The following is a 22,613-nucleotide window of genomic DNA, read 5'->3' as shown; positions in this document are numbered from 1 at the left end:
ATTTAATAATTTTTGTTATGAGAAAAAAATTTACAAAATATGATAATTATATATTTTGTTTGTATTTTTCTGTTTTCCAAGGCATTTCATCATTTTAGTTTTAAAAACAAATGTAAAAAATAATCACTAATATAATCAATTCTATACTTACAAATATCACATGTATATTATATTAATCAATTATACTAAAATCAAAAAACTGTATCGCTTATATTATACTTTTTAAAATCGATTCAAAAATATTTTGTCTTAATATTTTCCGAAATTTGAAAAATATGCATTTGATAATTATATATGATATATACATAAAATGAAAGTTATGAATTTACAATAGAAGATAATTGCCTCAAATTATTTTGTATAATTTATATATGAAATATTCATAATTCAATTCAATTAAATATCAAATATTATTAAAATTATCTACAGAAAATAACGTTCTATTCTATAATAAAAATGTATTTTTATATCATACATAAAAAAAAAAACAAAAAATTTATATATACGAATATTTATTCATATGTTATTTCTTAATTAATGACTGTACAAAATATTATTTACAAATATATATATATAATAAATATTAATTACGCCTTCTTCGAACTCTTGATATTCGCCAAGCATTCGGTTCTTCATATTTATTATAAAGCGGTTCTAATCTTTGATTTTTCTTGAATTTACTCAGTTTAGTTGGATCACTAAACTTGAAAAATGCTGGAGCAAATTCTACTAACCATTTCGGATCTATAGTTGTCACTTCTCTCATATATTCTTTTGTTGTTTGTACCAATTCATGATAAATGACCCATTCTGGTTGTCTATTAAATAATGCGCTACTTGGATGAATATAGACAACTTGACTATCTACTAAAGTTCTGTATCCTTCTTGAGGATCTTTTTTTGCAGCATTTCGGAAGAAACCAGAACAAACAGCTTTCTGAATTCTTACAGTGTTCTTACCAGCAGATACTACATCCAATTTGTGTCTATCCATTATACCTAATAATTGTTTTCGAACATCCTGAGCGCGTTTTAATGTTCTAATTTGTACAAAATTTTCGTAACACCATGCATTACTAAACTTGTTATTTCTCCAAGAATTATAAACTGCTAACAAAGTTAAATGATCGCCTTCTGGTTGATTGAATTTGGCCTTTTTTTGATCTGCTAAAGCTTGTTTATCTTTTGGCCTATAAAAAACATTCTGAACAGATAGCATACTGACAATAGTTAATATTTCATCAGAACATTGAAGATGCACACTCATGATGAGCATTTTGGATAAATTAGGTTCTAGAGGAAACTCTGCCATTCTTCTGCCTAATCTGGTTAATAAACCTTCATTATCTAATGCACTTAAGCTATGCAAAGATTCTAAAGCCATAATAAGAGACTCCACAGGTGGAGCATCCATAAAATCAAAATGTAATAAATCATTGATACCCATAGTCTTCAATTGCAATACTGTGGTTGCCAAATTAGTACGTTGAATTTCTGGAACTGGCGTCGGAAGCATTTCATCTCTGTAAGCTCTTTCTGTGTAAAGTCTATAGCATTTTCCTGGTCCAGTTCTTCCAGCTCTACCAGCTCTTTGCTTTGCAGCTGCTTGACTTATTGGTGTTACTATAAGACTATCCATTCCAGTTTTAGAATTATACACTTTTTGTTTAACAAATCCCGGATCAACTACATAATAAATTCCATCAATAGTTAAACTCGTTTCCGCTATATTAGTGGCTATCACTACTTTTCTAGAACCAGGTGGAGCCGGTTCGAATATTCTGGTCTGCATCTCTGAAGGAAGTGCCGAATATACAGGTAAAATAATTAATTCAGGCACATCGGGACCTAAAGATTTCATACGTTCATATAAAATTTCGCAAGCTGTATCAATTTCTTCTTGACCAGTCAGGAATAGAAGTATGTCTCCTGGAGGTTCCCTTAAATGTATTTGCATTACTGTTATTAATGCAGCATCTAAATAATCTGTTTCAGGTTCTTTAGTATACATGACTTCAACTTCGAATGTTCTGCCAGGAATAGTGAAAATGGGTGCTTCAAAAAAATACTGAGAAAACTTTACAGCATCCAAAGTAGCACTTGTAACAATCAATTTTAGATCCGGTCTACGGCGTACAGCTTGTTTTAATAATCCAAAAAGAACATCCGTGTGAATAGTCCGTTCATGTGCTTCATCCAACATAATTACGGAATATGTTTTTAAATCGAGATCCATAAGACATTCTCGAAGCAACATACCATCAGTCATATACTTTATATTAGTTTCTGGTCCAGTACAATCTTCAAAACGAATTGTATAACCAACTTCTTGTCCTAAACGGCAACCAAATTCTTCCGCCACTCTTTTAGCAACTGACATAGCTGCTACTCTTCTAGGTTGAGTACAACCGATCTTTCCACGAGCAGTAAATCCTGCTTCACCTAAAAATTGTGTAATTTGGGTAGTTTTTCCTGATCCTGTTTCACCAATTACAATCAAAATTTGATTATCAGTAACAGCTTTAACTAAATCGTCCCTGAGTTTATATATTGGTAAACTCTGACGCTGTTCAAGAAGAGTTAAATTTGTTTTCTTGCCAAAGGAAGATTTTTTCCCTCCTATAACGTGTTTTTTCCATTCGGGAAGATCTTGAGTTTGAAGGCCAATCCCGCGCATGTTTGCAGCTAAAGTTCTGCTTTCAGCTATAGAATTTATGAAAATTTAATGTACTCTTAATGTAAATATTATTTTTTATATTAAAGTATTTATAAAAATACAAAAAAATAAATTGATTACCTTCGGGTAAAGGATCAATCCAATTTTTATTAAGACCTGTTGGGACAGAATCCATTTCCTGTTCTCTTTGCAACATTTTTTGTTCCCTTCTTTCTTTTGCTAAAGCACTCTGCATCATTGCAGCTTGTGCTAAAGAACCATCAGGATTTTTTACTATACGGACAGGACTTAAATCTCCAAGAGCTCTTCCATGTCCATGCAAAAATGGCGGTTCTTCTTCCACTAATTCTATTTCAACATCTTCTTCTTCATCATCCTCGCGTGGAAGAATTCCAGTTTCCATATCAAATTCTGGCAATTCACTCCTATATAAATAAAAACATAAATAAAAATCAAATTATGAAATTACTATATTATGAAATTTAATTATTTAATTAATTTTAAACAATACCTATCGATACAAGAAGCAGCAAGCATCTGCTTAATTTCCCATTTTTCTGGAGATGATAATCTTTGCACTCGTTTCCTAGAATAAGTTTCATCTTCATCCCAATTACCCTGAAGTTCTAACAAAGAAGTAGGTCTATCTGGATTTCTTAAATGTTTTTCATCTTCTTCGGTTTTGGTAACAGTTACAACAGGATTCAAATCTCTACCAGTTTCTTGATCAACATCTTTCATGCTTAAAGAAACCTATTAAAATTTTTATATTATTATTAAATTATTATAAAAAGAACGTGAAATATCTATTTTATTTTATAAATTCTCATACCTTTTGTCCACCTATATTAAGAACTTTTACAAGCACTTTCTGTCCTCTGGATACTACATCACTCGCACTTGCAACTCTTCCCTCTCTTCTTAATTGTGAAATATGAACCAAACCTTCCCATCTTCGTTTCAAGCCTTCTAATTGAACGAAACAACCAAAAGGTACAATATTAGCTACTTTTCCTGAATAAATTTTACCAACTTCTGGATCCATGGAAAGTTCCTCTACAGATCGTGATCTAGATCGATCAGATTTATTAGAATATCTATCCTTATGAAATTTTCTATCTCTCGATCTAGACCTTTTACGATCTCGAGATCTATGATGTCTTCTGTCTCTAGATCTTGATCGATCTCGTGATTTTGAACGAGATCTAGATCTGGATTTGTGTCTTCTGTCTTTACGATATGGTGAACGTGATTTATGTTTTCTTCTATCTTTTGATCTACTTCTTCTAGAATGTCTATTTTTTTTATCATTGTTATCATTTGATTGATCATCCTTTTTGCTATCCTGTTTGCTAGATTTTTTTGATGGTGCTAGTTCCTCTAAACTTGCCATAGCACTACTAACTATATCATCTACTGTTTTTGGCTCTTCATTAGGTAAAGCCAAAACAGGAAATTTTTGAGCTAACTCATCTTGTTTTATTGTAGATTTTGATAATTTTTCTTGAGACTTAGTTGGCTTCATATGCTGTATTATTCTTAACAGATTAGCCATAAAAGATTCCTAAAAAATAATCAATTAAATATTAAAATATATAAAAATAAAATTGAAAAAGAAAAAAATTAAGTTTTATACATTATTACCGAAAATTCTGCTCCATTTTCTATAAGAACCTTTTTAAATTTATCAAATGTGTTATTTTTTTCTGCCAAATGAATTATGAATTCAGCTATAAAAAAATAAAATAATTTAATAATAATAATTAAATAATAGATTCATTAAATAAGAAAATTGATGAAAATTTTCTAATAAAAAAAAATTAATAATGAAAAACAAAAAATATAATATGATATATGTATACTATATGAAATAGGTTAGAGAAGAATGTTTTATGTTATATAAAATAATTTTTTTTACCTAAATCTTTGTCATTTAATCCTAAATGATTTTCTAGTTCTGTACAAATTTTTGATACTAATGATAAATGTTCAAGCTTTGCAACTTCATCCATTTTTATTATTTAGAATAGTATATGTTTTAAGAAAAAACGATACTGTCAAGTTTTATACCATAGTTCGTACTTTCAGTTAACATAATTTTTCAAGTTGACATTCCGAAATTTGCAATAGAATAAGGTGGTAACTCTGTTCATTTTTAAATACTTATAATTTTTGATCTTGATGATTTTCTGATATTAAAATTTACATATCTTAAATTCGTTGAATAATATCTAATAATAAAAAAGAAAAATAAATAAAAATACAAATTTATTTTAAGTTTGTATATATTATAATATATATATATATATATATATATATATATATATATATACATATATACATATATACATATATTTTTATATATATATAAATGAAAATAAAAATAAATCTATAATATGAAAAACATATACGTAGTTTTAAAATCCTTATTCGTTTTTTAAAAATATTCTTGAATATTTATGTTTATGTTTATGTTTTTCATAGCAAAAAAATAAAAATTAATTATAATTATTGTCTAATTTGTTGTTCAAAATTGATACTATCATTTTATTATAAATTGATTATTTTTATGAAACTATATTTGAATTCAATATTTTTCTTTTTTTTAATAAAACTTTATAAGATTATTGATCTTTTTATAATATATTTTTATACAGAAAATTGTAATATTCTTAAAAATCAATTTTATGATTTCTTTAAATTTTAATCACGTGGTTTTATTTACATCTATTAAATCATTATGATATATATAGTTAGACATATAATGAATGATAAAGAAATTATACTGTGATAAAAATATAATAAAATATTCTAAAAGATTAAAGATTAATTTTTTAAGTAAGTTTGTATTACATTTCTTATGTCAATAAATTGTATATAAATAAAAAAAATTTTGATTAATAAAAATAAAAATTTAATTATATCAATAAAATAAAATATTTCATTCAATCTTTTCTTCCTTCTTACTTATTCATTAATAGTCCTACAGTATAAAGAAAAGGGGAAAGAGGTTTGTACTTTATTATTATAATTTTTTATAAAATTATGTTTTACAACCTTAAATATACTCAGAAATTTGAAACTTTTAAAAATAACTTATATATTTTTAAATTTTATGTTATAATGCTTTATATGAACGATATTTTTCATAAATTTTAAAATTGATATATTGTTTATTTTCTTTAATGTCATCAAAGTTAAAGTACAAAGTAAATTAACGGCATTAAAAAAAAATTAAATATGTTTGTTTCAATTTTCTGTTTAACGTTTTCAAAAATGAAGTGAATGTGACTAAAATAGAACTTATGATAGTATTAATATGTATTGAAAGTCTGAAAATAATTATTAAGTTGTTATAAAAATAGAAGTGAGTGAAAAAAAAGTGAATGAAATTGACTAATATTTTATTGTATTATTGCAAGATTATTGATATATTATATACTTTTGAAAGAAATTTAAGATTTTTCTAATATTCAATGTATATTATGAAAGTTTCAAGGTTAGAATGACCAACAAATTTCGTGAAGAAGGAGAACTATATACAATACTAAAAGTATTTTTGTAACATACTTAATATAAAAAATTTATAAAATAGATATTCGAGAAAATGGAAACTATTAAATTAAATGAAAATCCAGTACAAATATCACAATTTTTAACGCGTGTTTATTATGCTGCTAAAGATGGTATGGCTATTATTCTTTATAATCTTCTTAGTAGCCAAGATCCTAACATGGTTAATATTATTATTAATCAAAAAGTATTGGAAGATGATGGACAGCATTGTACACCTTTAATAGTAGCTGCACGTTATGGTCGTATTAAAGTAGTTAAAATATTACTTGATAAATTTAAGCCTGACTTGGAGCAGGAAGGATCAGTTAAATTTGATGGATATATTATTGAAAGAGCAACTGCTTTATGGTGCGCTGCTGGTGCAGGACATTTGACAATTGTGAAGATATTAGTAAAAGCTGGTGCCAATGTTAATCATCCTACTAAAAGTTTATCTACTCCATTGAGAGCAGCTTGTTTTGATGGACGATTAGATATAGTCAAATATTTAATAGAGCATAATGCAGATATAAATATTTTAAATCAATTTAATAATACATGTCTAATGATTGCTTCATATAAGGGTCACTTAGATATAGTAATTATTGTTTTAATAATTATCACTTTAATAAGTTAAAATTATGTATTTAATTTATAGTATGAATTTTAGCATTTTTAATTATATTTCTAACAGGTGACATTTCTTTTGCAAAAAGGTGCAAATCCAAATGAAAAAGCAAATTGTGATACTACTGCATTACATTTAGCAGCTGAACGTGGATATACTAATATAGTATCCGTATTATTAAAATATGGAACAAATATGACAAAAGATACTAATGGAATGACACCATTGACAGTAGCAGCTGAACGGACTAGAGCTGAAGTTGTAGAATATATAATAAAAAATGTGAAACTTACTAAAGAAGAAACAATTGAAGCTTATGAACTTCTTGGCGCATCTTATGCTAATGATGAACGCAATTATTGTTTAATATTAGCATATAAATATTTATGGAAAGCAATGAAATATAGGTAAAAAGTACTCATAATTTTATAAAGTGTTTAAAATCAATTAACTAATTCTTGAATGTTATAGATTTAAAGATCGACGAAATATTATTTATAAAAAATTAGGTGAAGGTATAAAAGCATATGATAATTGGAAAGAATGTGAGACTCCAGAAAAATTGAGAAGTATTAGAAATAATCAATATTATATGCATATGGAATCATTGACTATACGAGAAAGGATATTAGGTTTGAATTTTATTCTAATAAATAATGATTAGGATAACCAATAAATATATATATATATATATATATATATATATATATATATATATATAAAAAGAGTTTTTTTATTTTTTTTTATTTTAATCATTTTATTTTAATCTATTTCAATATTAGGACAACATAATCCAAAACTACCACAACATATTGTATTTAGAGGAGCAGTTTTTGCAGATAGTGCTAGATTTGATAAATGTATAGATCTCTGGCTTCATGCATTATACTTGAAACAGTTAAATAATATGTCAGTTATAAAAGATCTTTTAAGATTTGCACAGGTATTTTTAAATCTTTATTTATCAAATAATTATTGTTGTAAAATAACAATTGTTATTTTTTTATATTATTTTTTTTTTCTATTTTATATCTTTTTGTAGGTATTTTCACAAATGATAGATATAGAAGTATATCTTGATCTCTCTCATGTATTGAATGTTCTAGAAGCCTGTGTAACAGAACTTACTCGTAATAAAGCTAAAGTCAATAATCCTGGTTCTGAGGAAGATATCGAACAACATATTGTAAATTAAAAAATTGATTTATGTGTTGAATTAAAAATTATGAAATGGCTTTTACAAATTAAAAATTGCAGGAGGAGATTGAATCAAATATTACAACTACATTGTATATAGTAACAATATTAACAAAACTTTTAACATTAAATGAGAACAAATATGAAGAACAAGATAAAAATAAGGCATATCATTTAGTTCATAAACTTTGTGTTCTACGATTACATTTAAAAGATGGTCAAACATTATTACATCTTGCTGTAAATGCGGCTACTGTTGTAGATGATTTTCATACTAATTATGTTTGCAAGTAAGTTTATAAAATAAATATATTTATATTTAAATAATTATAATTAATTTATAAATATTTATAAATGTATTTATAAGTTTATAAGATAAATTTTTTTTTATTACATTTGATAATATATGATATCATTAATATCAATAAACGTATTTATTATGTATTGTCGTTTTGATATTTCAATAAACTTGAAATATGTTATTAAAGATATCATTTTAATTTTTCTTTTATACATAACGATTTAATTTTCAAATTATATGCAAAAATATTTTTCATATATTCATATACAGTTATTTCTAACTTGTATCAATTTACTAAAAGGTAGCATTTTACATTTTTATTTTTTGTATAAATAGATATCTGAAGTGAATTTTTTTACAGATTTCCTTGTGCTGCAACAGCTAAATTATTTATATCTTGTGGTGCTGATGTAAATGCAATGGATAATGAAAGAAATACACCATTACATATTATTGTTAGTTATAGAGAACCTATTAGGTATAATTTTATTAAATAAATTAAATTTCTATAGTTAGATATAGATATATATCTATATTCTGTATCTGAGAATCAAAGTGATTTTTTTCGTTATTTATATAATAAAATATAAAAACAACAATGATCATATATTAGTAACATTAAAATTGTTCATATTAAATCTTCAATTATTTTGAAAAAAAAATAATATTAAAATTAAAAAAAATGAATTTAAATTCATTTGGTTCTCAAATACAATATTACAATATTATTTTTTATAATTTTATATTATTTTCTATTATATCATATTTAAAATTTTACAGCGATTTTATGACTCTTCATTCCATTATTATGGCACTTATAGAAGCTGGAGCTCATATGGACATAGTAAATAGCAATGGAAAAACTCCATATGATGCTGTCACTACAGGTCTTTTCAAATAAATTTAAACATATAATATAAATTATTTAAATTTAAATTATTTAAAAAATAAAATTAAAATTTTTTTAATTGTAACAATAAATTTGATTTTAATCTATGTAATATTAATGAATATAATTTATTTTGTTAAATATATTAAATTATTAAATTATTAAATTTAATATAATTATATCAATTTTATTTTCATATAGGTGTAGCAGAAATAATATTAAGGACTCAAACAAAATTATCTTTAAAATGTATGGCTGCAAAAGCAATAAATGCTTATAATTTATCATATTGTGGAAATGTACCACGTTCTTTGGAAAGTTTTATTAAACTTCATGGACCTGGCTCTAATCAAGGTTAAAAGCAATTATTAAATGAAGCAGTAATAGATATGTTACATAGATATTTATATTAAATATAATCAATTAAAATTATTTATTCTTGACGCGTGAGCTTTTTGAGAATATAATGCAACTTTTAAAATTATTTAATAATTTCTTATTTGATTAATAAGATTTTTTATTAACAAAACAATTATATGAAAAAAATTTTTACATTAACTATATACAGGTAATGAATTTAAAATAAGAAAAATATTACAAGTTTTTGATAGATAAAACGAAATAAAATTAATTATTGATTTTAATTATTTAATTTCTTAAATCAAAAAAAATTTACAGATATGAATGATCTTTTAATTACTAAACAGAAAAAAAATTAATATTTATTAATTTTAGATTATTTAATATCAAATTTTTTATATCAAATTTTTATCATATGAATATATCATATCTTTCAAGAATTTTTTCTTTCATACAATAGTATTATTAATTAATAATTAAAAAAGAAATACACATTTATAATGTACATATGTGATTTATATATAAAATAAATATATTATAAATTATACATAAAATACAGCATTGTTCCAAAAAAAGTAACAGTCATCTAATTCAAAAGAGCATTACTATCTTTATTTATTTTTTTTTTTTAAATCGCCCGCAAAATGAAAAAATGAAAAATCTATAAAAGCGAGAAGCTATAAATCTTTATATTATTTAGAATCACTTAGTAACAGAAAAAAGTTTTATAATTCTTTTTTAAAAAATAATGTTTTTGCCCACAGACTACTTTATAATTTGTTGTTATTGTTGTTCATTCGTTCTTTCCACTTCTGTATCACTGTTTTTTTTCATTTTTTTGAGTTAAAATACTAAACTAGTCTTGAGCGATATACTTTTTTGGAACAATATTGTAATATTAAATTTATATTATAAATTGTAATTAAATGTATATATGATATGAATGAATAATGTATAGTTTAATCATGTATATATATATATATATATATATATATATATATATACATGATTATATATAAGTATGTATATATATTAATAAATGTATGTATGTGTGTATGTATGATATTAATAAATGATACGGTATTAATATAATAAATATATAGTACTCATAAATTGTTCAGAATGATCGCAATTGATAATTGCCAATCAATAACAAAAATAGAAAAGATTTTTTGTAATGTTTTTTGTAATTTTTCATGTATTTCATCAATAATATATTATTTTCTAGTAGATCTTTTGTATAATTCTTTTTTTTTTTTATAATATAAGAATTTCAGAGGAATTAGATGTGATCTCAAATTATATTTTTCAACATTCAAAATATATATATATTTATATAAATTATAATTATGAACAGATCTTGCTATATATATATATTACATATTAATTTAAATAAAATTAATAAATTATTATGATTTAAATTCAAATACATAAAAGAGAAACTATAATGTACAAGAAAAGGACTCTGATTTTATAATAAAAACGGTTTATTTGTGCATCAAAGATTCTTCCAGACATATTGTTAAAATTTCCATACATTCTCGAAATCACTTTATTTATTCATTACTTGTTTAAAAATTATTTAGTAAAATCTCATAAAATATAATTCAATCAAGAGATCAAAATTTTCCTTTTATTCCCATTATAATTTGATTAAAATTAAAATATAAACAAAAAATTATCCAATAAATTTAATCAAATCAAATTTTTTTTATCATTGGATATAAATATTATTTTGTTAATATAAATTATAAATATTAAATAATAAAAATTAAAAAATTAGAATTATTATTGTTCAAAGAAAGTAAGTGTTTTTAAAATTGATTGAAATTGTAAAATTTAGATTTTAAAAATTAAATTGTAAAATTTATTATTTATAATCTCAAGATTAAAGCTATTTATTTATTTGTTAAATTATAATTTTAATTTTATAATTATAATTTTTTTAATTTATTATTTAATTGAAACATTAAAAAAAATAAATTTAAATTATATTATACATTTAGTTTAGAGTTATTACATTTTAATCAATTACATCATTAAGAACAAAATAATTATCCATAAATGATAATTTAATTTTTAAGTAAAAAAAATTATAAAATAATATCAAACCATATGATTGAAATCCAGAGATTTTATAATTGATTTAGAATGCTAAAATTTAAAATAAAAAATTATTTTTTTATATATTAATTTTTTTGTTTATTTTCATAAAACTATAGTAAAAGTTAGTATTGATGAATACATTTTATTTTGTTAGCCAATAATAGCTAGCAAGTGCCAATAGAAATAGCTTTTGAGTAAGGTATAAAATTAAAATAAAAAAGATATTTTTGTGAATAAATAAAAAATATTTTTTCATTTAAATTTTAAATTTTATTAATAAAATTTTCTTTTTAATAATGATTGCATGTAATTCTCAACAAATAATTTCCATTAATAAATTCAAAGAGGTTAATATTATTTATTATTTTTTTAATTATATAATATATATTGATATACATGTAATATAACATTGATATCATATATGAGAATTAAATTACTGTATAATAAAAAAATAAAAAATCTATTTTAAAAATTATTGATTATTTGTATTAATATTAATTTTTTAATTTGATTAGTATAATAAGTTAATATTTATTATAAAGTATAATTGATGTTATAATGCATACATTAACCTATTTTAAATTATAATAAATTCAATTATATTTATAAATATTATTGAAGTTTAATATAAATTGCAAATATTTCAATAGGAAGAATCGCAAAATAAAATTTTTACAAAGGAAGAAGTTGATATATCCAAATTTCCAATAATTGAATTTAAAGGATATGTTAATTGTGTCAGTGGTTTTAATGATTGTGCTATGATTTGTGATGATATTATGTAAGATTTATAATTATTTTTAAATTATTTTAAAAACAATATGAAATATGTAATATAAAAAACAAAATATTAATATGTTATTATTAATTATTTGAACATTTTTCTATAATTTATTTAGAAAAGAAATAGAAAATTCTAATCATAAAGAAATATTAATAGGATTTGATTTGGAATGGCCTTTTAATTTTCATACAGGAAGTGGAAAAACAGCTTTAGCACAAATTTGTTTTAATGAAACTATTTGTTATTTATTGCATATATATTCATTAAAAAAATTACCTGCAGCATTTGTAGTTCTTTTAAGTCATCCAAAAGTAAGATTAGTTGGAGTGAACATAAAGAAGTATGCTAATTAATAAAGCATTATTATAATACAAATTATATAACAAAATTTTTCATAATTTATCTCTTTACAGTGATATTTGGAAATTAGGCAGAGATTTTAAAGAATTTCCTGCTTCTAAAATTGTTGAAAATAATTGTATTGATAGTGGTAAATTTGCAAATGAAATATTAAATAGGTCTTGTCGATGGAGTTTAGAAAAATTAACAGCATATTTGGTTAGTTTATTATATACATTTTAAATTTTTAATCCAATATTCTAATATTCTTTATTATTATGGAAAATAATAAATATGAAATGGGATTAATATTTTTTGTTAATTATTTAATTATTTATGTTATTATATTATATATTTATATTATTAATATATTAGAATTTCTGATTTATTAACAATTTAATTATTTTTTTGATTTTAGCTAAAAAGAAAACTTAATAAAGATCCAAAAGTAAGAAAAAGTAAATGGCATTTATATCCTTTAAGTAATGAACAAAAAATATATGCTGCAACAGATGCCTATGTATATTTTTCACTATTATTATTAATATTATCATTTTTAATTTCTAATTTTAACATTAAATATATTTATATTTTTTTTAGGTTTCCTGGCTCTTACATACAATTATACAAAAACAAACTGATATTAAAAAAAATATGATATAAAATGTTGAAATTAATAAATATTAAAATTATGTATAATAGTAAAAAAAATTAAATTTTGAAAAAATATAATTACAATATATTGTCTCATTATGTCTACAAAAATAATCAAAGTTTTGTGGACAGGTAGATTAAATTATAATTCCGGCCTTAAATTACAAAAAATATTATCTGATCGACATCATCAAAAATTAAAAGATGAGAATTGTAATACATTAATATTGATTGAGCATAATCCAGTATTTACAGTAGGAATTAGAGATAAAATCTATACAATAGAAGAAGAAGAGAGATTAAAAAATTTAGGTGCAGAGTTTTTTAGAACAAATCGAGGTGGTCTTATAACTTTTCATGGACCTGGACAATTAGTAGCATATCCCATATTAAATTTAAAACAATTTAAAAATGGTATTAAATGGTATGTTTGTCAAATAGAAAATATGATTATTCGTTTATGTGCAAAATATGGTATTAAAGGTGAAAAGTCTTCTGATACTGGTATATGGATAAATGATAAAAAAATCTGTGCTATTGGTATTCATGGATGTCGTTATATAACAACACATGGTTTAGCTTTAAATTGTAATACAGATTTAAGTTGGTTTAATCATATTGTTCCCTGTGGTATTGAAGGAAAGGGCGTAACAAGTATTAGTCAAGAACTTAATAGAAATGTTACTATTCAAGATGTATTACCTTTATTTCAAAATGTTTTTCAAGATCAGTTTGAATGTACATTAATTGAATATTCAGTTGAAGAATCTTCTCAATTACTTAAACTTGTCAATAATAGTATATGTTAATATAACATTTATTTATTTTCAAAAATAATAAATAATGATTTCAAATATATTAAAAAATATTTTTGATTACAAAAATATTTAATCATTTGAAAATTACATTTTTTTTTCATAAAATATATTATATTTTATTATGCAATCTCTTTACTAATATACACACACACATATATATATAAAATACAAAAGAGAATACTTTATGATAAATTATATAATATTTTTAATGTATAATTATATAATTTTTAATGTAAGTATCATTTATATTTATATAAATTATATAAGTATTTACATAATAAAATATGAATGAAATATAGTGAAATATATTCTTGAAAAATAATATATTAGATATAAATAATAAATGATATAATTCAAATTTAATTATAATTGCTAGATATAGCGAAAAGATTTCTTTGTTTTAAATCTGTTAGTTAAATTTAAATAATCATGTTTTGTGATTAACTATTTCTTTGATTGTGTGACCAATATTTATGGCTGAAAAATATAAATAGATAATCCTAATTTGATTAATTCGTTTTTTATTTTATTGAGATGCATATAAACTTTGAAAGTTAATAATTTAACATTGATTTATGAAAAATAGATAGATAATATTTTGAATATATCTCAATATAAGTTATTAGAATATATAATAAAAAACAACATTTACAAATTTGATTTTTTTCAGCATTATCTCAAATAATTATCATATGTTTCCTATAAAATCATACAATTTTATTTGAAATATTTTTGCTATTTATAGAAATAATATATGATATTACATTTAAATTTGTCATTTTTCATATGCAATGTATAAAATATGCGATAAACAAAATAATTTCTTTAATTTTTTGGGATGAAAAAATATATTTCTTTCCGTCGAAATTATTCCTTCTATTCTAGCTGTAGAACTATTCTACAATGCTTTTTGATCTTGATACAATCTACATCACTTATATACAATTAAACAAAATTCCATTTATTTCAATTGTTGTCATTTATATCAATTGTCATATGTTAAAATGAAATTTTAGGGAAATATTTTTAAACTTGTAACAAAGATAATTTACCAAAAAATGATCTCTAGATTTATAAGCTCTTTTTTCAGAAATAATTTTAATTATTTTAATATTTTATAGATATGCTAATAATATTGATAATTATATTAAATTAATTTATTTTTATAAAAGTTTTAATTATTTTTCAATAATTTTTTTCTTGTTTGTATTTTATAATTAGAAAAAAATAATTTTTTAAAAATAAATAATTTTTTAAATCTTTTTTGAATTCTATTCATAAATGTCTTTTTATTTAGTAGATTAATATTAAAAATTTTTTAATTTTCTTTGCAATTAAATCTAATTATTAGATAAAATTTTTTGTTATATGTAGCAATAATTATTTTGCAGTTAAAAAAAATTAAATTTTTTTTTCATATTAAATATTTATCTTAAATAGCATAAGTATATCTTATGTGCGTTCATAGAATATTTATTCCGAACATTTCCAATTCAAGAAAGTATATGTTTTTTATGTATTTTAAGTTCTTTAAATGCTTAGAAGAATCCCATTTGCAAAGTGTTATAAGGACATACTATATTGATACTATGCTTTTAATTATATACAACGTTTAGATAATTAGAGATATTTTTTTTATATATATATTGTATTTATAGATCCGATGCAAGATGCCCATTTGATTAAAAAAGATTGAAAACTTACTTAATTTCATTTATATTTAATGAAAGAAAATTCTAAAAAAAAACATCCAGTAATAAATTTAAATCTATTTCTTACGATAATCTATTTTGTTTCGCTAAAAATATTTTGTTTATGCAAAATATAAAAAACGAAATAAAATGTGTTTTCAATGCATAAATTGCAATATTGGATTATTTATTGAATCATGCTGTCAGTTATCATATAAAGAAAAATTATTAAATTTTCGTTAATATGTTAAATAATCTCATTCTATATTATATTTTTTATGTTTAATTTATTTTTTTAATGAATATAATCTATATATATATATATATTCTATATAAGTAATACTATATAATATACTACATAAGTAACATTAAATAATATAATATAACAGTACATAATATACTAATATATATTATATACTATATCATTTCTTTTAAATTAAATTGAAGAAAATTTTGAAATATAATATATTTATATAAATATAAGTGTATTTAAAATATAAAAATTAAAAATGATGAGATCATTCATTGTTTTTTCCATGTAGTAATATCAATATATATCTGATTAGCTGTCTTGCTGAAAAATACATTTCTGATCAGAAAAAGACAAAATCAAAAAACAGTCGAGGTTGCAATGAAAGTTACTAGATATAATTAGAAAATAATAGAAAACGAACCTTTAAGATTGAGAACCTTTAAGAACCTTTAATGATGAGAGATGCGTCTTTTATATAAGAGTATCTTTTATATAAGCAATATAATGCGAAGAAACGATGCCGATATATTATATTTCTGAATAATTTGTGAATATTTATAGAGTAAAATTTTTGTTGATTTTTTTTTAGTGATTAATTTTTTAATAATTTTATATTATGTTTTAGTGAATTTAAAAAATTACAAATATAATTTAAACTCAGGTAAAGTAAATGTTCAACATTTTTGCATGAATAATTTTAAAAATTATGATTTATTGAAAAATAGAAAATGGAATGAATGAAAGAAATATTTTTTTTTATTATATATAATATATTTTTATTATATATATTTTTTTATATATATAAATTTAATGAATATATTCATTAAATTTAGAAATAAACTTATGAACTAATAATAAATAGATAAAAACAGTTACATGATTCTCTATTTTAAAGAAAACATTTAAAAAACAGATTATAGATAAATAGTATAGCATTATCTTAAACTAGCATCATATTAAAATAGCTAATTTTGAATTATTGCAAAAATATAAAAATATTCATAAAATTTATTACAAAATATATCATAATTTTTGCATATAATAAAAATTCATTGAAAAAATATATCTCTTTTTTTCTTTATCTTTATAAATTAAATATCTAAAGAAGAAGAAGAAAAAGAAAATGATAAAAAGAATTGCATTCTCTAATCATATAAATAAATAAATCATATAAATAATCATATAAATAAAAAAATAAAATATTAATGTTATTGAATATAATTGAAATTTTCATTTATATAATCATTTTGATGGAATAAATAATATTATAATATTGCCAGATTTTAAAATGTAAAAGATGGATCTATGAAATGAATTTAAATTTTAATCAATTATAATCATAGTTTTAAAAATTAGCAAATTATTATATAATAAATTTCTTTTCAATAGAAGAAAATATAAATATTTCTGAAATAAAAAATATGGATAAATATTTAAATTTTTAAATTTGAATTCAAATATATTTGTTGATTTTATCAACACATAGCACATCAAATGTTAATTGTGAAAACAATGAAAATTTAAATATTTTTTGCATTTTTTTGCATTTTTTAATGAAATAGTTTATAGTAAATTTATATAATAAAAATTTATATTAACAATTTAAATTTAATATTAGAAAGACAAGATTTATTAATATCTTTCTTTTTAAAAGTTGATATGAAAATTATATTTTGTATCTAATATATAAGAATTTTTCAAAAAGCTCAAAGAAATAGAATATTTTAAAAAATATATAAAAGATTATGAGTGTAGCACAAAAAATAATTTTTTTATAACTGATTAATATTGAAAAGAATTTTGAATTAATAGAATATTCAAAAGATTATTAATTATTCAAAAGAATATTAATAGAATATTCATTATTCAAAACTATTGAAGAGAAATCCATTATTGCAACAATAATATTCAAAAATTTTAGTTTTCATACATAAAAGACTATTATAATTTTTAAATTTTATTTTTAATGATTAAAGTGCAATATTTAAAATATTTCAAAACAATAATCTAATTGAGTAATCTAATAGATTAATCTATTATATCTTATCAAATATTTATAAATTTTTAAGATATTTAGATATTAATTTTTTATTGCATGGAAATAAAAAATATTTAAAAGAAATTAATATTTTTAATGAAGACAATTTAATTGTATTAAAAAAAAATTTTCATTGATAAAAAAGCTATAATGATTATTAAATTGTTAACAGGTTTATACAAAATTAAATTTTTATGAATATATGATATGACTATAGAAATTGAGTTTCAATGTAAATTTTTTAAATAACAATATATATTATATTTTAAATATTTTATATTTTTTTGAATGTAATGTTCTTCATTTAAATATTTTGCATAAATGCATAAATATTTATTATTACAATGATTATTAATAAAGTTAAAAACAAATAATCAAAAAACAATGTAAAAATTAAAAAACTTTATAATAACATTGAAAAATTTATGAATTATTTATCAATTTATTTTTGAAGATGTTTAAATAGTTCATATTAAATCATTTAATATCTAATTTTTAAATTATTCGAAATTTTTAAATATATTAAATATTAAAAATTATAAAAATCAAATATATTATTTCAAATAAATTTTCTTATAAATTGTGTAGGATAAATAATAAATTTATTAATTTTTCCACTGAAAAAATAATTATTATAATTAAATATATTTAATTATAATATTATTATATAATTTAGAATTTTAAAAAGTAACACAGAAAGTAACACAATAAAACATTTTATTGGATATACATATATTTGTAAATATTATACAAATAACAATATATATTGCATTATTGCATTCATTGTATTCAAATGCAAATTTATATTTTTTCTTTTATCAATAGAAAACGAAAAACAAAAATAGAGTGAAATTAGAAATGATAAACACATTTACAAGAATTTAATTAGATTTAAAAGATAAAAATCAATAAGAAACTATTTTTTTATATTATTTATTCTATTTATAAAATTTTTTAAAATTTTATGTTTCTATAATGTTTTTCTTCAAATATCTTGAAAAAAATGAAGAATAAAAAACTGTTATTTGCTCTTTATATATCAAAATTTTATGTATGATTGTAGAAGATATTATCTTTTTATGTGTATCTTTTTTAAATAATCAGTTTTAAAATAAAATTTTTCAAATTTTCTCAAATTGATAAAAAATTGATAAAAAATATTATCACATTTTTAAATTTTTTTAGTAAACTAATATCATTTATTATCATATATAATTATCATATTATTATCATATATATAATTTCTATTAATATTTATATTACCATTTATTTTACCACTGTCTACAACTTTGAACTTATTTATATATAATTTCATGTAATTATTTTGCAAAATAATTTTTGCAATTTTCTTTTCCACAAAGTTCTTTTTTATTTTTTATTTTCTAAATTTTTCTCTATATACAATATAAAATTGTTTGAAGAATTATTTCACAAATATGATATTTATTAATATGACATGGTTTTTATTATATTCAATTAATGCCAAAAATAATTAAAATTTTTCTCTCTGCATAATAAATTAAAACTTGATTGAAACTTGAATATTGATAAACTATTAATTTTATGTATTTTTCTTTTCTTTAAGAATTTATATATTTTTTTTTATATAGCATAGAACTATTCTTATAATAATAAAAAAAAACAATTGAAGTTATAAATTATTTCATTTTTAATCATATTGCTATAAAATTTGTAAATTATATTGCTAATTATGTTTGCTTATATTAACATAATTTTTTGTACAATTTGCAATAAAACTTGAGTCTTTGTTTCTATTATTGTGATTCTAAATGCTCTGCAATTTTTTTTTATACTTACAAAGAATATCATATTTTAAATATATTATTATATTATATATATTATTCTCTAATCTAATATTTATATATTGCATTTTATTCAAGTTGATGAAAGAAAATTATAATCAATGCAAATTCATTACATTTCAATCAATGGAATTGTTTTTTCTAGCTGCAAAACTTTTCTTATTAAAAGTGATTTTTTGCTTATTCAGGATTCTATCATTTTTTTTAAACTGATAACTAAAATTTTCTGTTCTCTTTTATTATGCACTTATTGTTTATATAAGAACTATTAAATTTATGTGTCAGAAAGCATTAATTTTCTTTTTTGAAATTATATTGATATTTTATTATATAGTAAATGGATGCTATATCGAATATTTATATCAGTATATTATACAATAAAATATTTCAATTTTTCAAATAATTATTATAATTATTTTAGATTTAAATGTTTTAAAATATAATAAGAATTTTTTTATTTTAATTTTTCAATGATCAAAATTTTTTTGAATCTTTCATCCAAAAATGAATTTTTTTATTAAAATATATTTTTGCTAAAATAGAAATAGAAAAGGGAATGTAACATATATTGAGGAGCAAAATTGAATCATAAAATACTTTTTATAAAAAATTTATTTATATATATCATAAATGGGAATGGAAGAAATTTGTCACATATTAATTTATATTTATTTTATTATTAATTATTAATAATAAAAATATAATAATTTTATTATATACAAAATCGTTTATATGTTCCGAGATATATGTTATATGTTATGCTGTTAATTATCATCAATTAAAGCTTTGATTTTATTAGAATCTGTAGTGGCAAAATATCCAATACGAGATATTTGACTTTTTAGATCAAAATTTTCATTTCCAAATTTTCGAAACCATTTCCTGTAAATTGAGTAGTTTATAATATTATCTTTGTATATTTTAATATATTTTTTTATACGTTTCTATTTATTTTTATTATTTCGATAATAAAAAGATATTGATGTATCCAAAAATATTCTTTTCTATTTAAAAATTTCTTATATGAAGTTAATGAATCGAATAAGATTTTTTTTCCTAATATAATAAAAAAAAAGTTATCAATAAAAACAAATTTACTGTTTATAGGTAAAAAAAATAATAGTTTAAAGAAAATTTAATGAATAATGAAAACCAAAAAATTTTAAATATATAGATTTAAACATGATGATGCTGCCATTATGATTTAATTTTACATATTATTAAAGGGATTATGGATAAATTATGGATAAATTATGGATAAATTAATGTATTTAAATATTCTTAAAAATATGAAAAAAATTGCATCATTCAAAAATTGCATTATAAAAAAAAATATTTAAATAAAAGTTACCAAATTATGAGATATATTATAAAATGATTTTTTATACTATATCTTTATTATTTTTACAACATTATAAACGTAATAAAGAATTTTGAAGAAATTAGAAGTGCAATAAAGATCTAAAATAATTATGATAGAAACTAATGATAAAAACATTTGAATGAATATTTTAACAATTGTAATTAACAAATCTGCAAAGAAATATTTTACAAATATTTAAAAAAACTTAAATAAATTTCGTTTTATCAACAATATGATTTCTGAAATCATTTAAATGATGATATGTTTTTGATCAATGAAATAACATTTACAAGTATTATTTAAATTGATCATCGTAATATAAATTATACAAAATTCAAATAATCGAACTGAAAGTTGAATAAGAATTATGATATATAAATATCTGATGCAGATTTCTTGATAATAAAATAATTAATTTATTGATAACATATTAAACAGTCAGAAATACGAATAAATTTTTAACAGAAATTTTGTCATAATTATAAGATATTTCTTCACAACATTTTTATATAATTCTGGTAAAACAGATATCCTGTTCATTAGATAAAAAATTCATAGAGATTCTAAGATCTTTGAGAATTATTGGATCGGATAGAAAATTATAAATGGCTTATATGTTCGCCAGATTTAACATCCTTAAATTTTTATTTAAAGAAAATTAAAAGAAATATAGAGTGAATTACTGACAATTATTGACAACCAAGAAATGAAAGAATATACAAAAAAAGATTGCTTTGTAATTAATCCGAAATTTAATTTTATGTCATGATATGTCTCTTCATGCATTATTATGCTCAAGATCATTATTCTAAATATTTAATTTAATAGTTTTCTTTTATTTCATAACATGCTATATTCAATTCACGTTTGACTTTCAAAGCGAAGAGATTAAAATATAATCTCTGTCTCGTTAGTTTGTAAGAAAATAAAAATAATTTCATTGTTATATTCATATTACGTTTTATTCAATTTTATTTGCGTTTATTCGTAATTATCTTCAATATGATCACTTGAGAATCGATTGAAAATACATAAAATGATGAATTATTCTACTATTTCAGAACGTTATTATAGTGGTTCACAATGAAAATTATCCATCACATTTGTTTTCTGAATTTTAAAAAATGTCATTGAAAA

General features: G+C 20.4%; 4 protein-coding genes across 4 annotated transcripts; 3 read left to right on the top strand and 1 right to left on the bottom strand.

The window, feature by feature from the left end:
* Positions 1 to 495: 495 nt before the first annotated feature.
* On the bottom strand, positions 496 to 4,847 carry LOC550940 (ATP-dependent RNA helicase DHX8). Its single transcript, XM_623286.6, has 6 exons — positions 4,596 to 4,847; positions 4,322 to 4,407; positions 3,510 to 4,241; positions 3,189 to 3,430; positions 2,798 to 3,102; positions 496 to 2,703 (listed from the first exon to the last, which is right to left on the bottom strand). The coding sequence occupies exons 1-6, from the start codon at positions 4,687 to 4,689 to the stop codon at positions 584 to 586; spliced, it is 3,579 nt and encodes a 1,192-aa protein (XP_623289.1). The 5' UTR covers positions 4,690 to 4,847; the 3' UTR covers positions 496 to 583.
* A 1,075-nt stretch (positions 4,848 to 5,922) lies between these two features.
* LOC413692 (protein fem-1 homolog B) lies at positions 5,923 to 9,774 on the top strand. The gene is made up of 9 exons (XM_026442835.1): positions 5,923 to 6,830; positions 6,927 to 7,267; positions 7,332 to 7,492; positions 7,643 to 7,803; positions 7,903 to 8,046; positions 8,118 to 8,347; positions 8,720 to 8,836; positions 9,139 to 9,245; positions 9,449 to 9,774. Exons 1-9 carry the CDS (start codon positions 6,285 to 6,287, stop codon positions 9,604 to 9,606), a joined length of 1,965 nt encoding a protein of 654 aa, XP_026298620.1. The 5' UTR covers positions 5,923 to 6,284; the 3' UTR covers positions 9,607 to 9,774.
* A 2,597-nt stretch (positions 9,775 to 12,371) lies between these two features.
* On the top strand, positions 12,372 to 14,812 carry LOC726239 (putative lipoyltransferase 2, mitochondrial). The gene is given in 5 exon segments (NM_001242441.1): positions 12,372 to 12,494; positions 12,613 to 12,837; positions 12,911 to 13,055; positions 13,255 to 13,356; positions 13,437 to 14,812. A coding segment is annotated over 1 exon segment (711 nt). The 5' UTR covers positions 12,372 to 12,494; positions 12,613 to 12,837; positions 12,911 to 13,055; positions 13,255 to 13,356; positions 13,437 to 13,588; the 3' UTR covers positions 14,300 to 14,812.
* WRNexo (WRN exonuclease) lies at positions 12,372 to 14,812 on the top strand. The gene is given in 5 exon segments (NM_001242440.1): positions 12,372 to 12,494; positions 12,613 to 12,837; positions 12,911 to 13,055; positions 13,255 to 13,356; positions 13,437 to 14,812. Coding segments are annotated over 5 exon segments (555 nt in total). The 5' UTR covers positions 12,372 to 12,474; the 3' UTR covers positions 13,500 to 14,812.
* Positions 14,813 to 22,613: the final 7,801 nt, after the last annotated feature.

Source organism: Apis mellifera, linkage group LG9 (assembly GCF_003254395.2).
Source record: "Apis mellifera strain DH4 linkage group LG9, Amel_HAv3.1, whole genome shotgun sequence".
In the NCBI taxonomy this organism is placed as follows: domain Eukaryota; kingdom Metazoa; phylum Arthropoda; class Insecta; order Hymenoptera; family Apidae; genus Apis; species Apis mellifera.
This window is presented reverse-complemented; position numbering and strand designations above follow the sequence as displayed.

Bases quoted from the DNA above. Each gene is read 5' to 3' on its own strand.
- LOC550940 (XM_623286.6), bottom strand. From the start codon at position 4,689: ATGGATGAAGTTGCAAAGCTTGAACATTTATCATTAGTATCAAAAATT. The intron at 4,408-4,595 runs GTAAAAAAAATT...ATTTTTTTATAG, and splicing joins ATTAAATGACAAAGATTTAG to CTGAATTCATAATTCATTTG. The intron at 2,704-2,797 runs GTAATCAATTTA...TAAATTCTATAG, and splicing joins GATTGATCCTTTACCCGAAG to CTGAAAGCAGAACTTTAGCT.
- LOC413692 (XM_026442835.1), top strand. From the start codon at position 6,285: ATGGAAACTATTAAATTAAATGAAAATCCAGTACAAATATCACAATTT. The intron at 7,268-7,331 runs GTAAAAAGTACT...TGAATGTTATAG, and splicing joins TGGAAAGCAATGAAATATAG to ATTTAAAGATCGACGAAATA. The intron at 8,837-9,138 runs GTATAATTTTAT...AAAATTTTACAG, and splicing joins AGTTATAGAGAACCTATTAG to CGATTTTATGACTCTTCATT.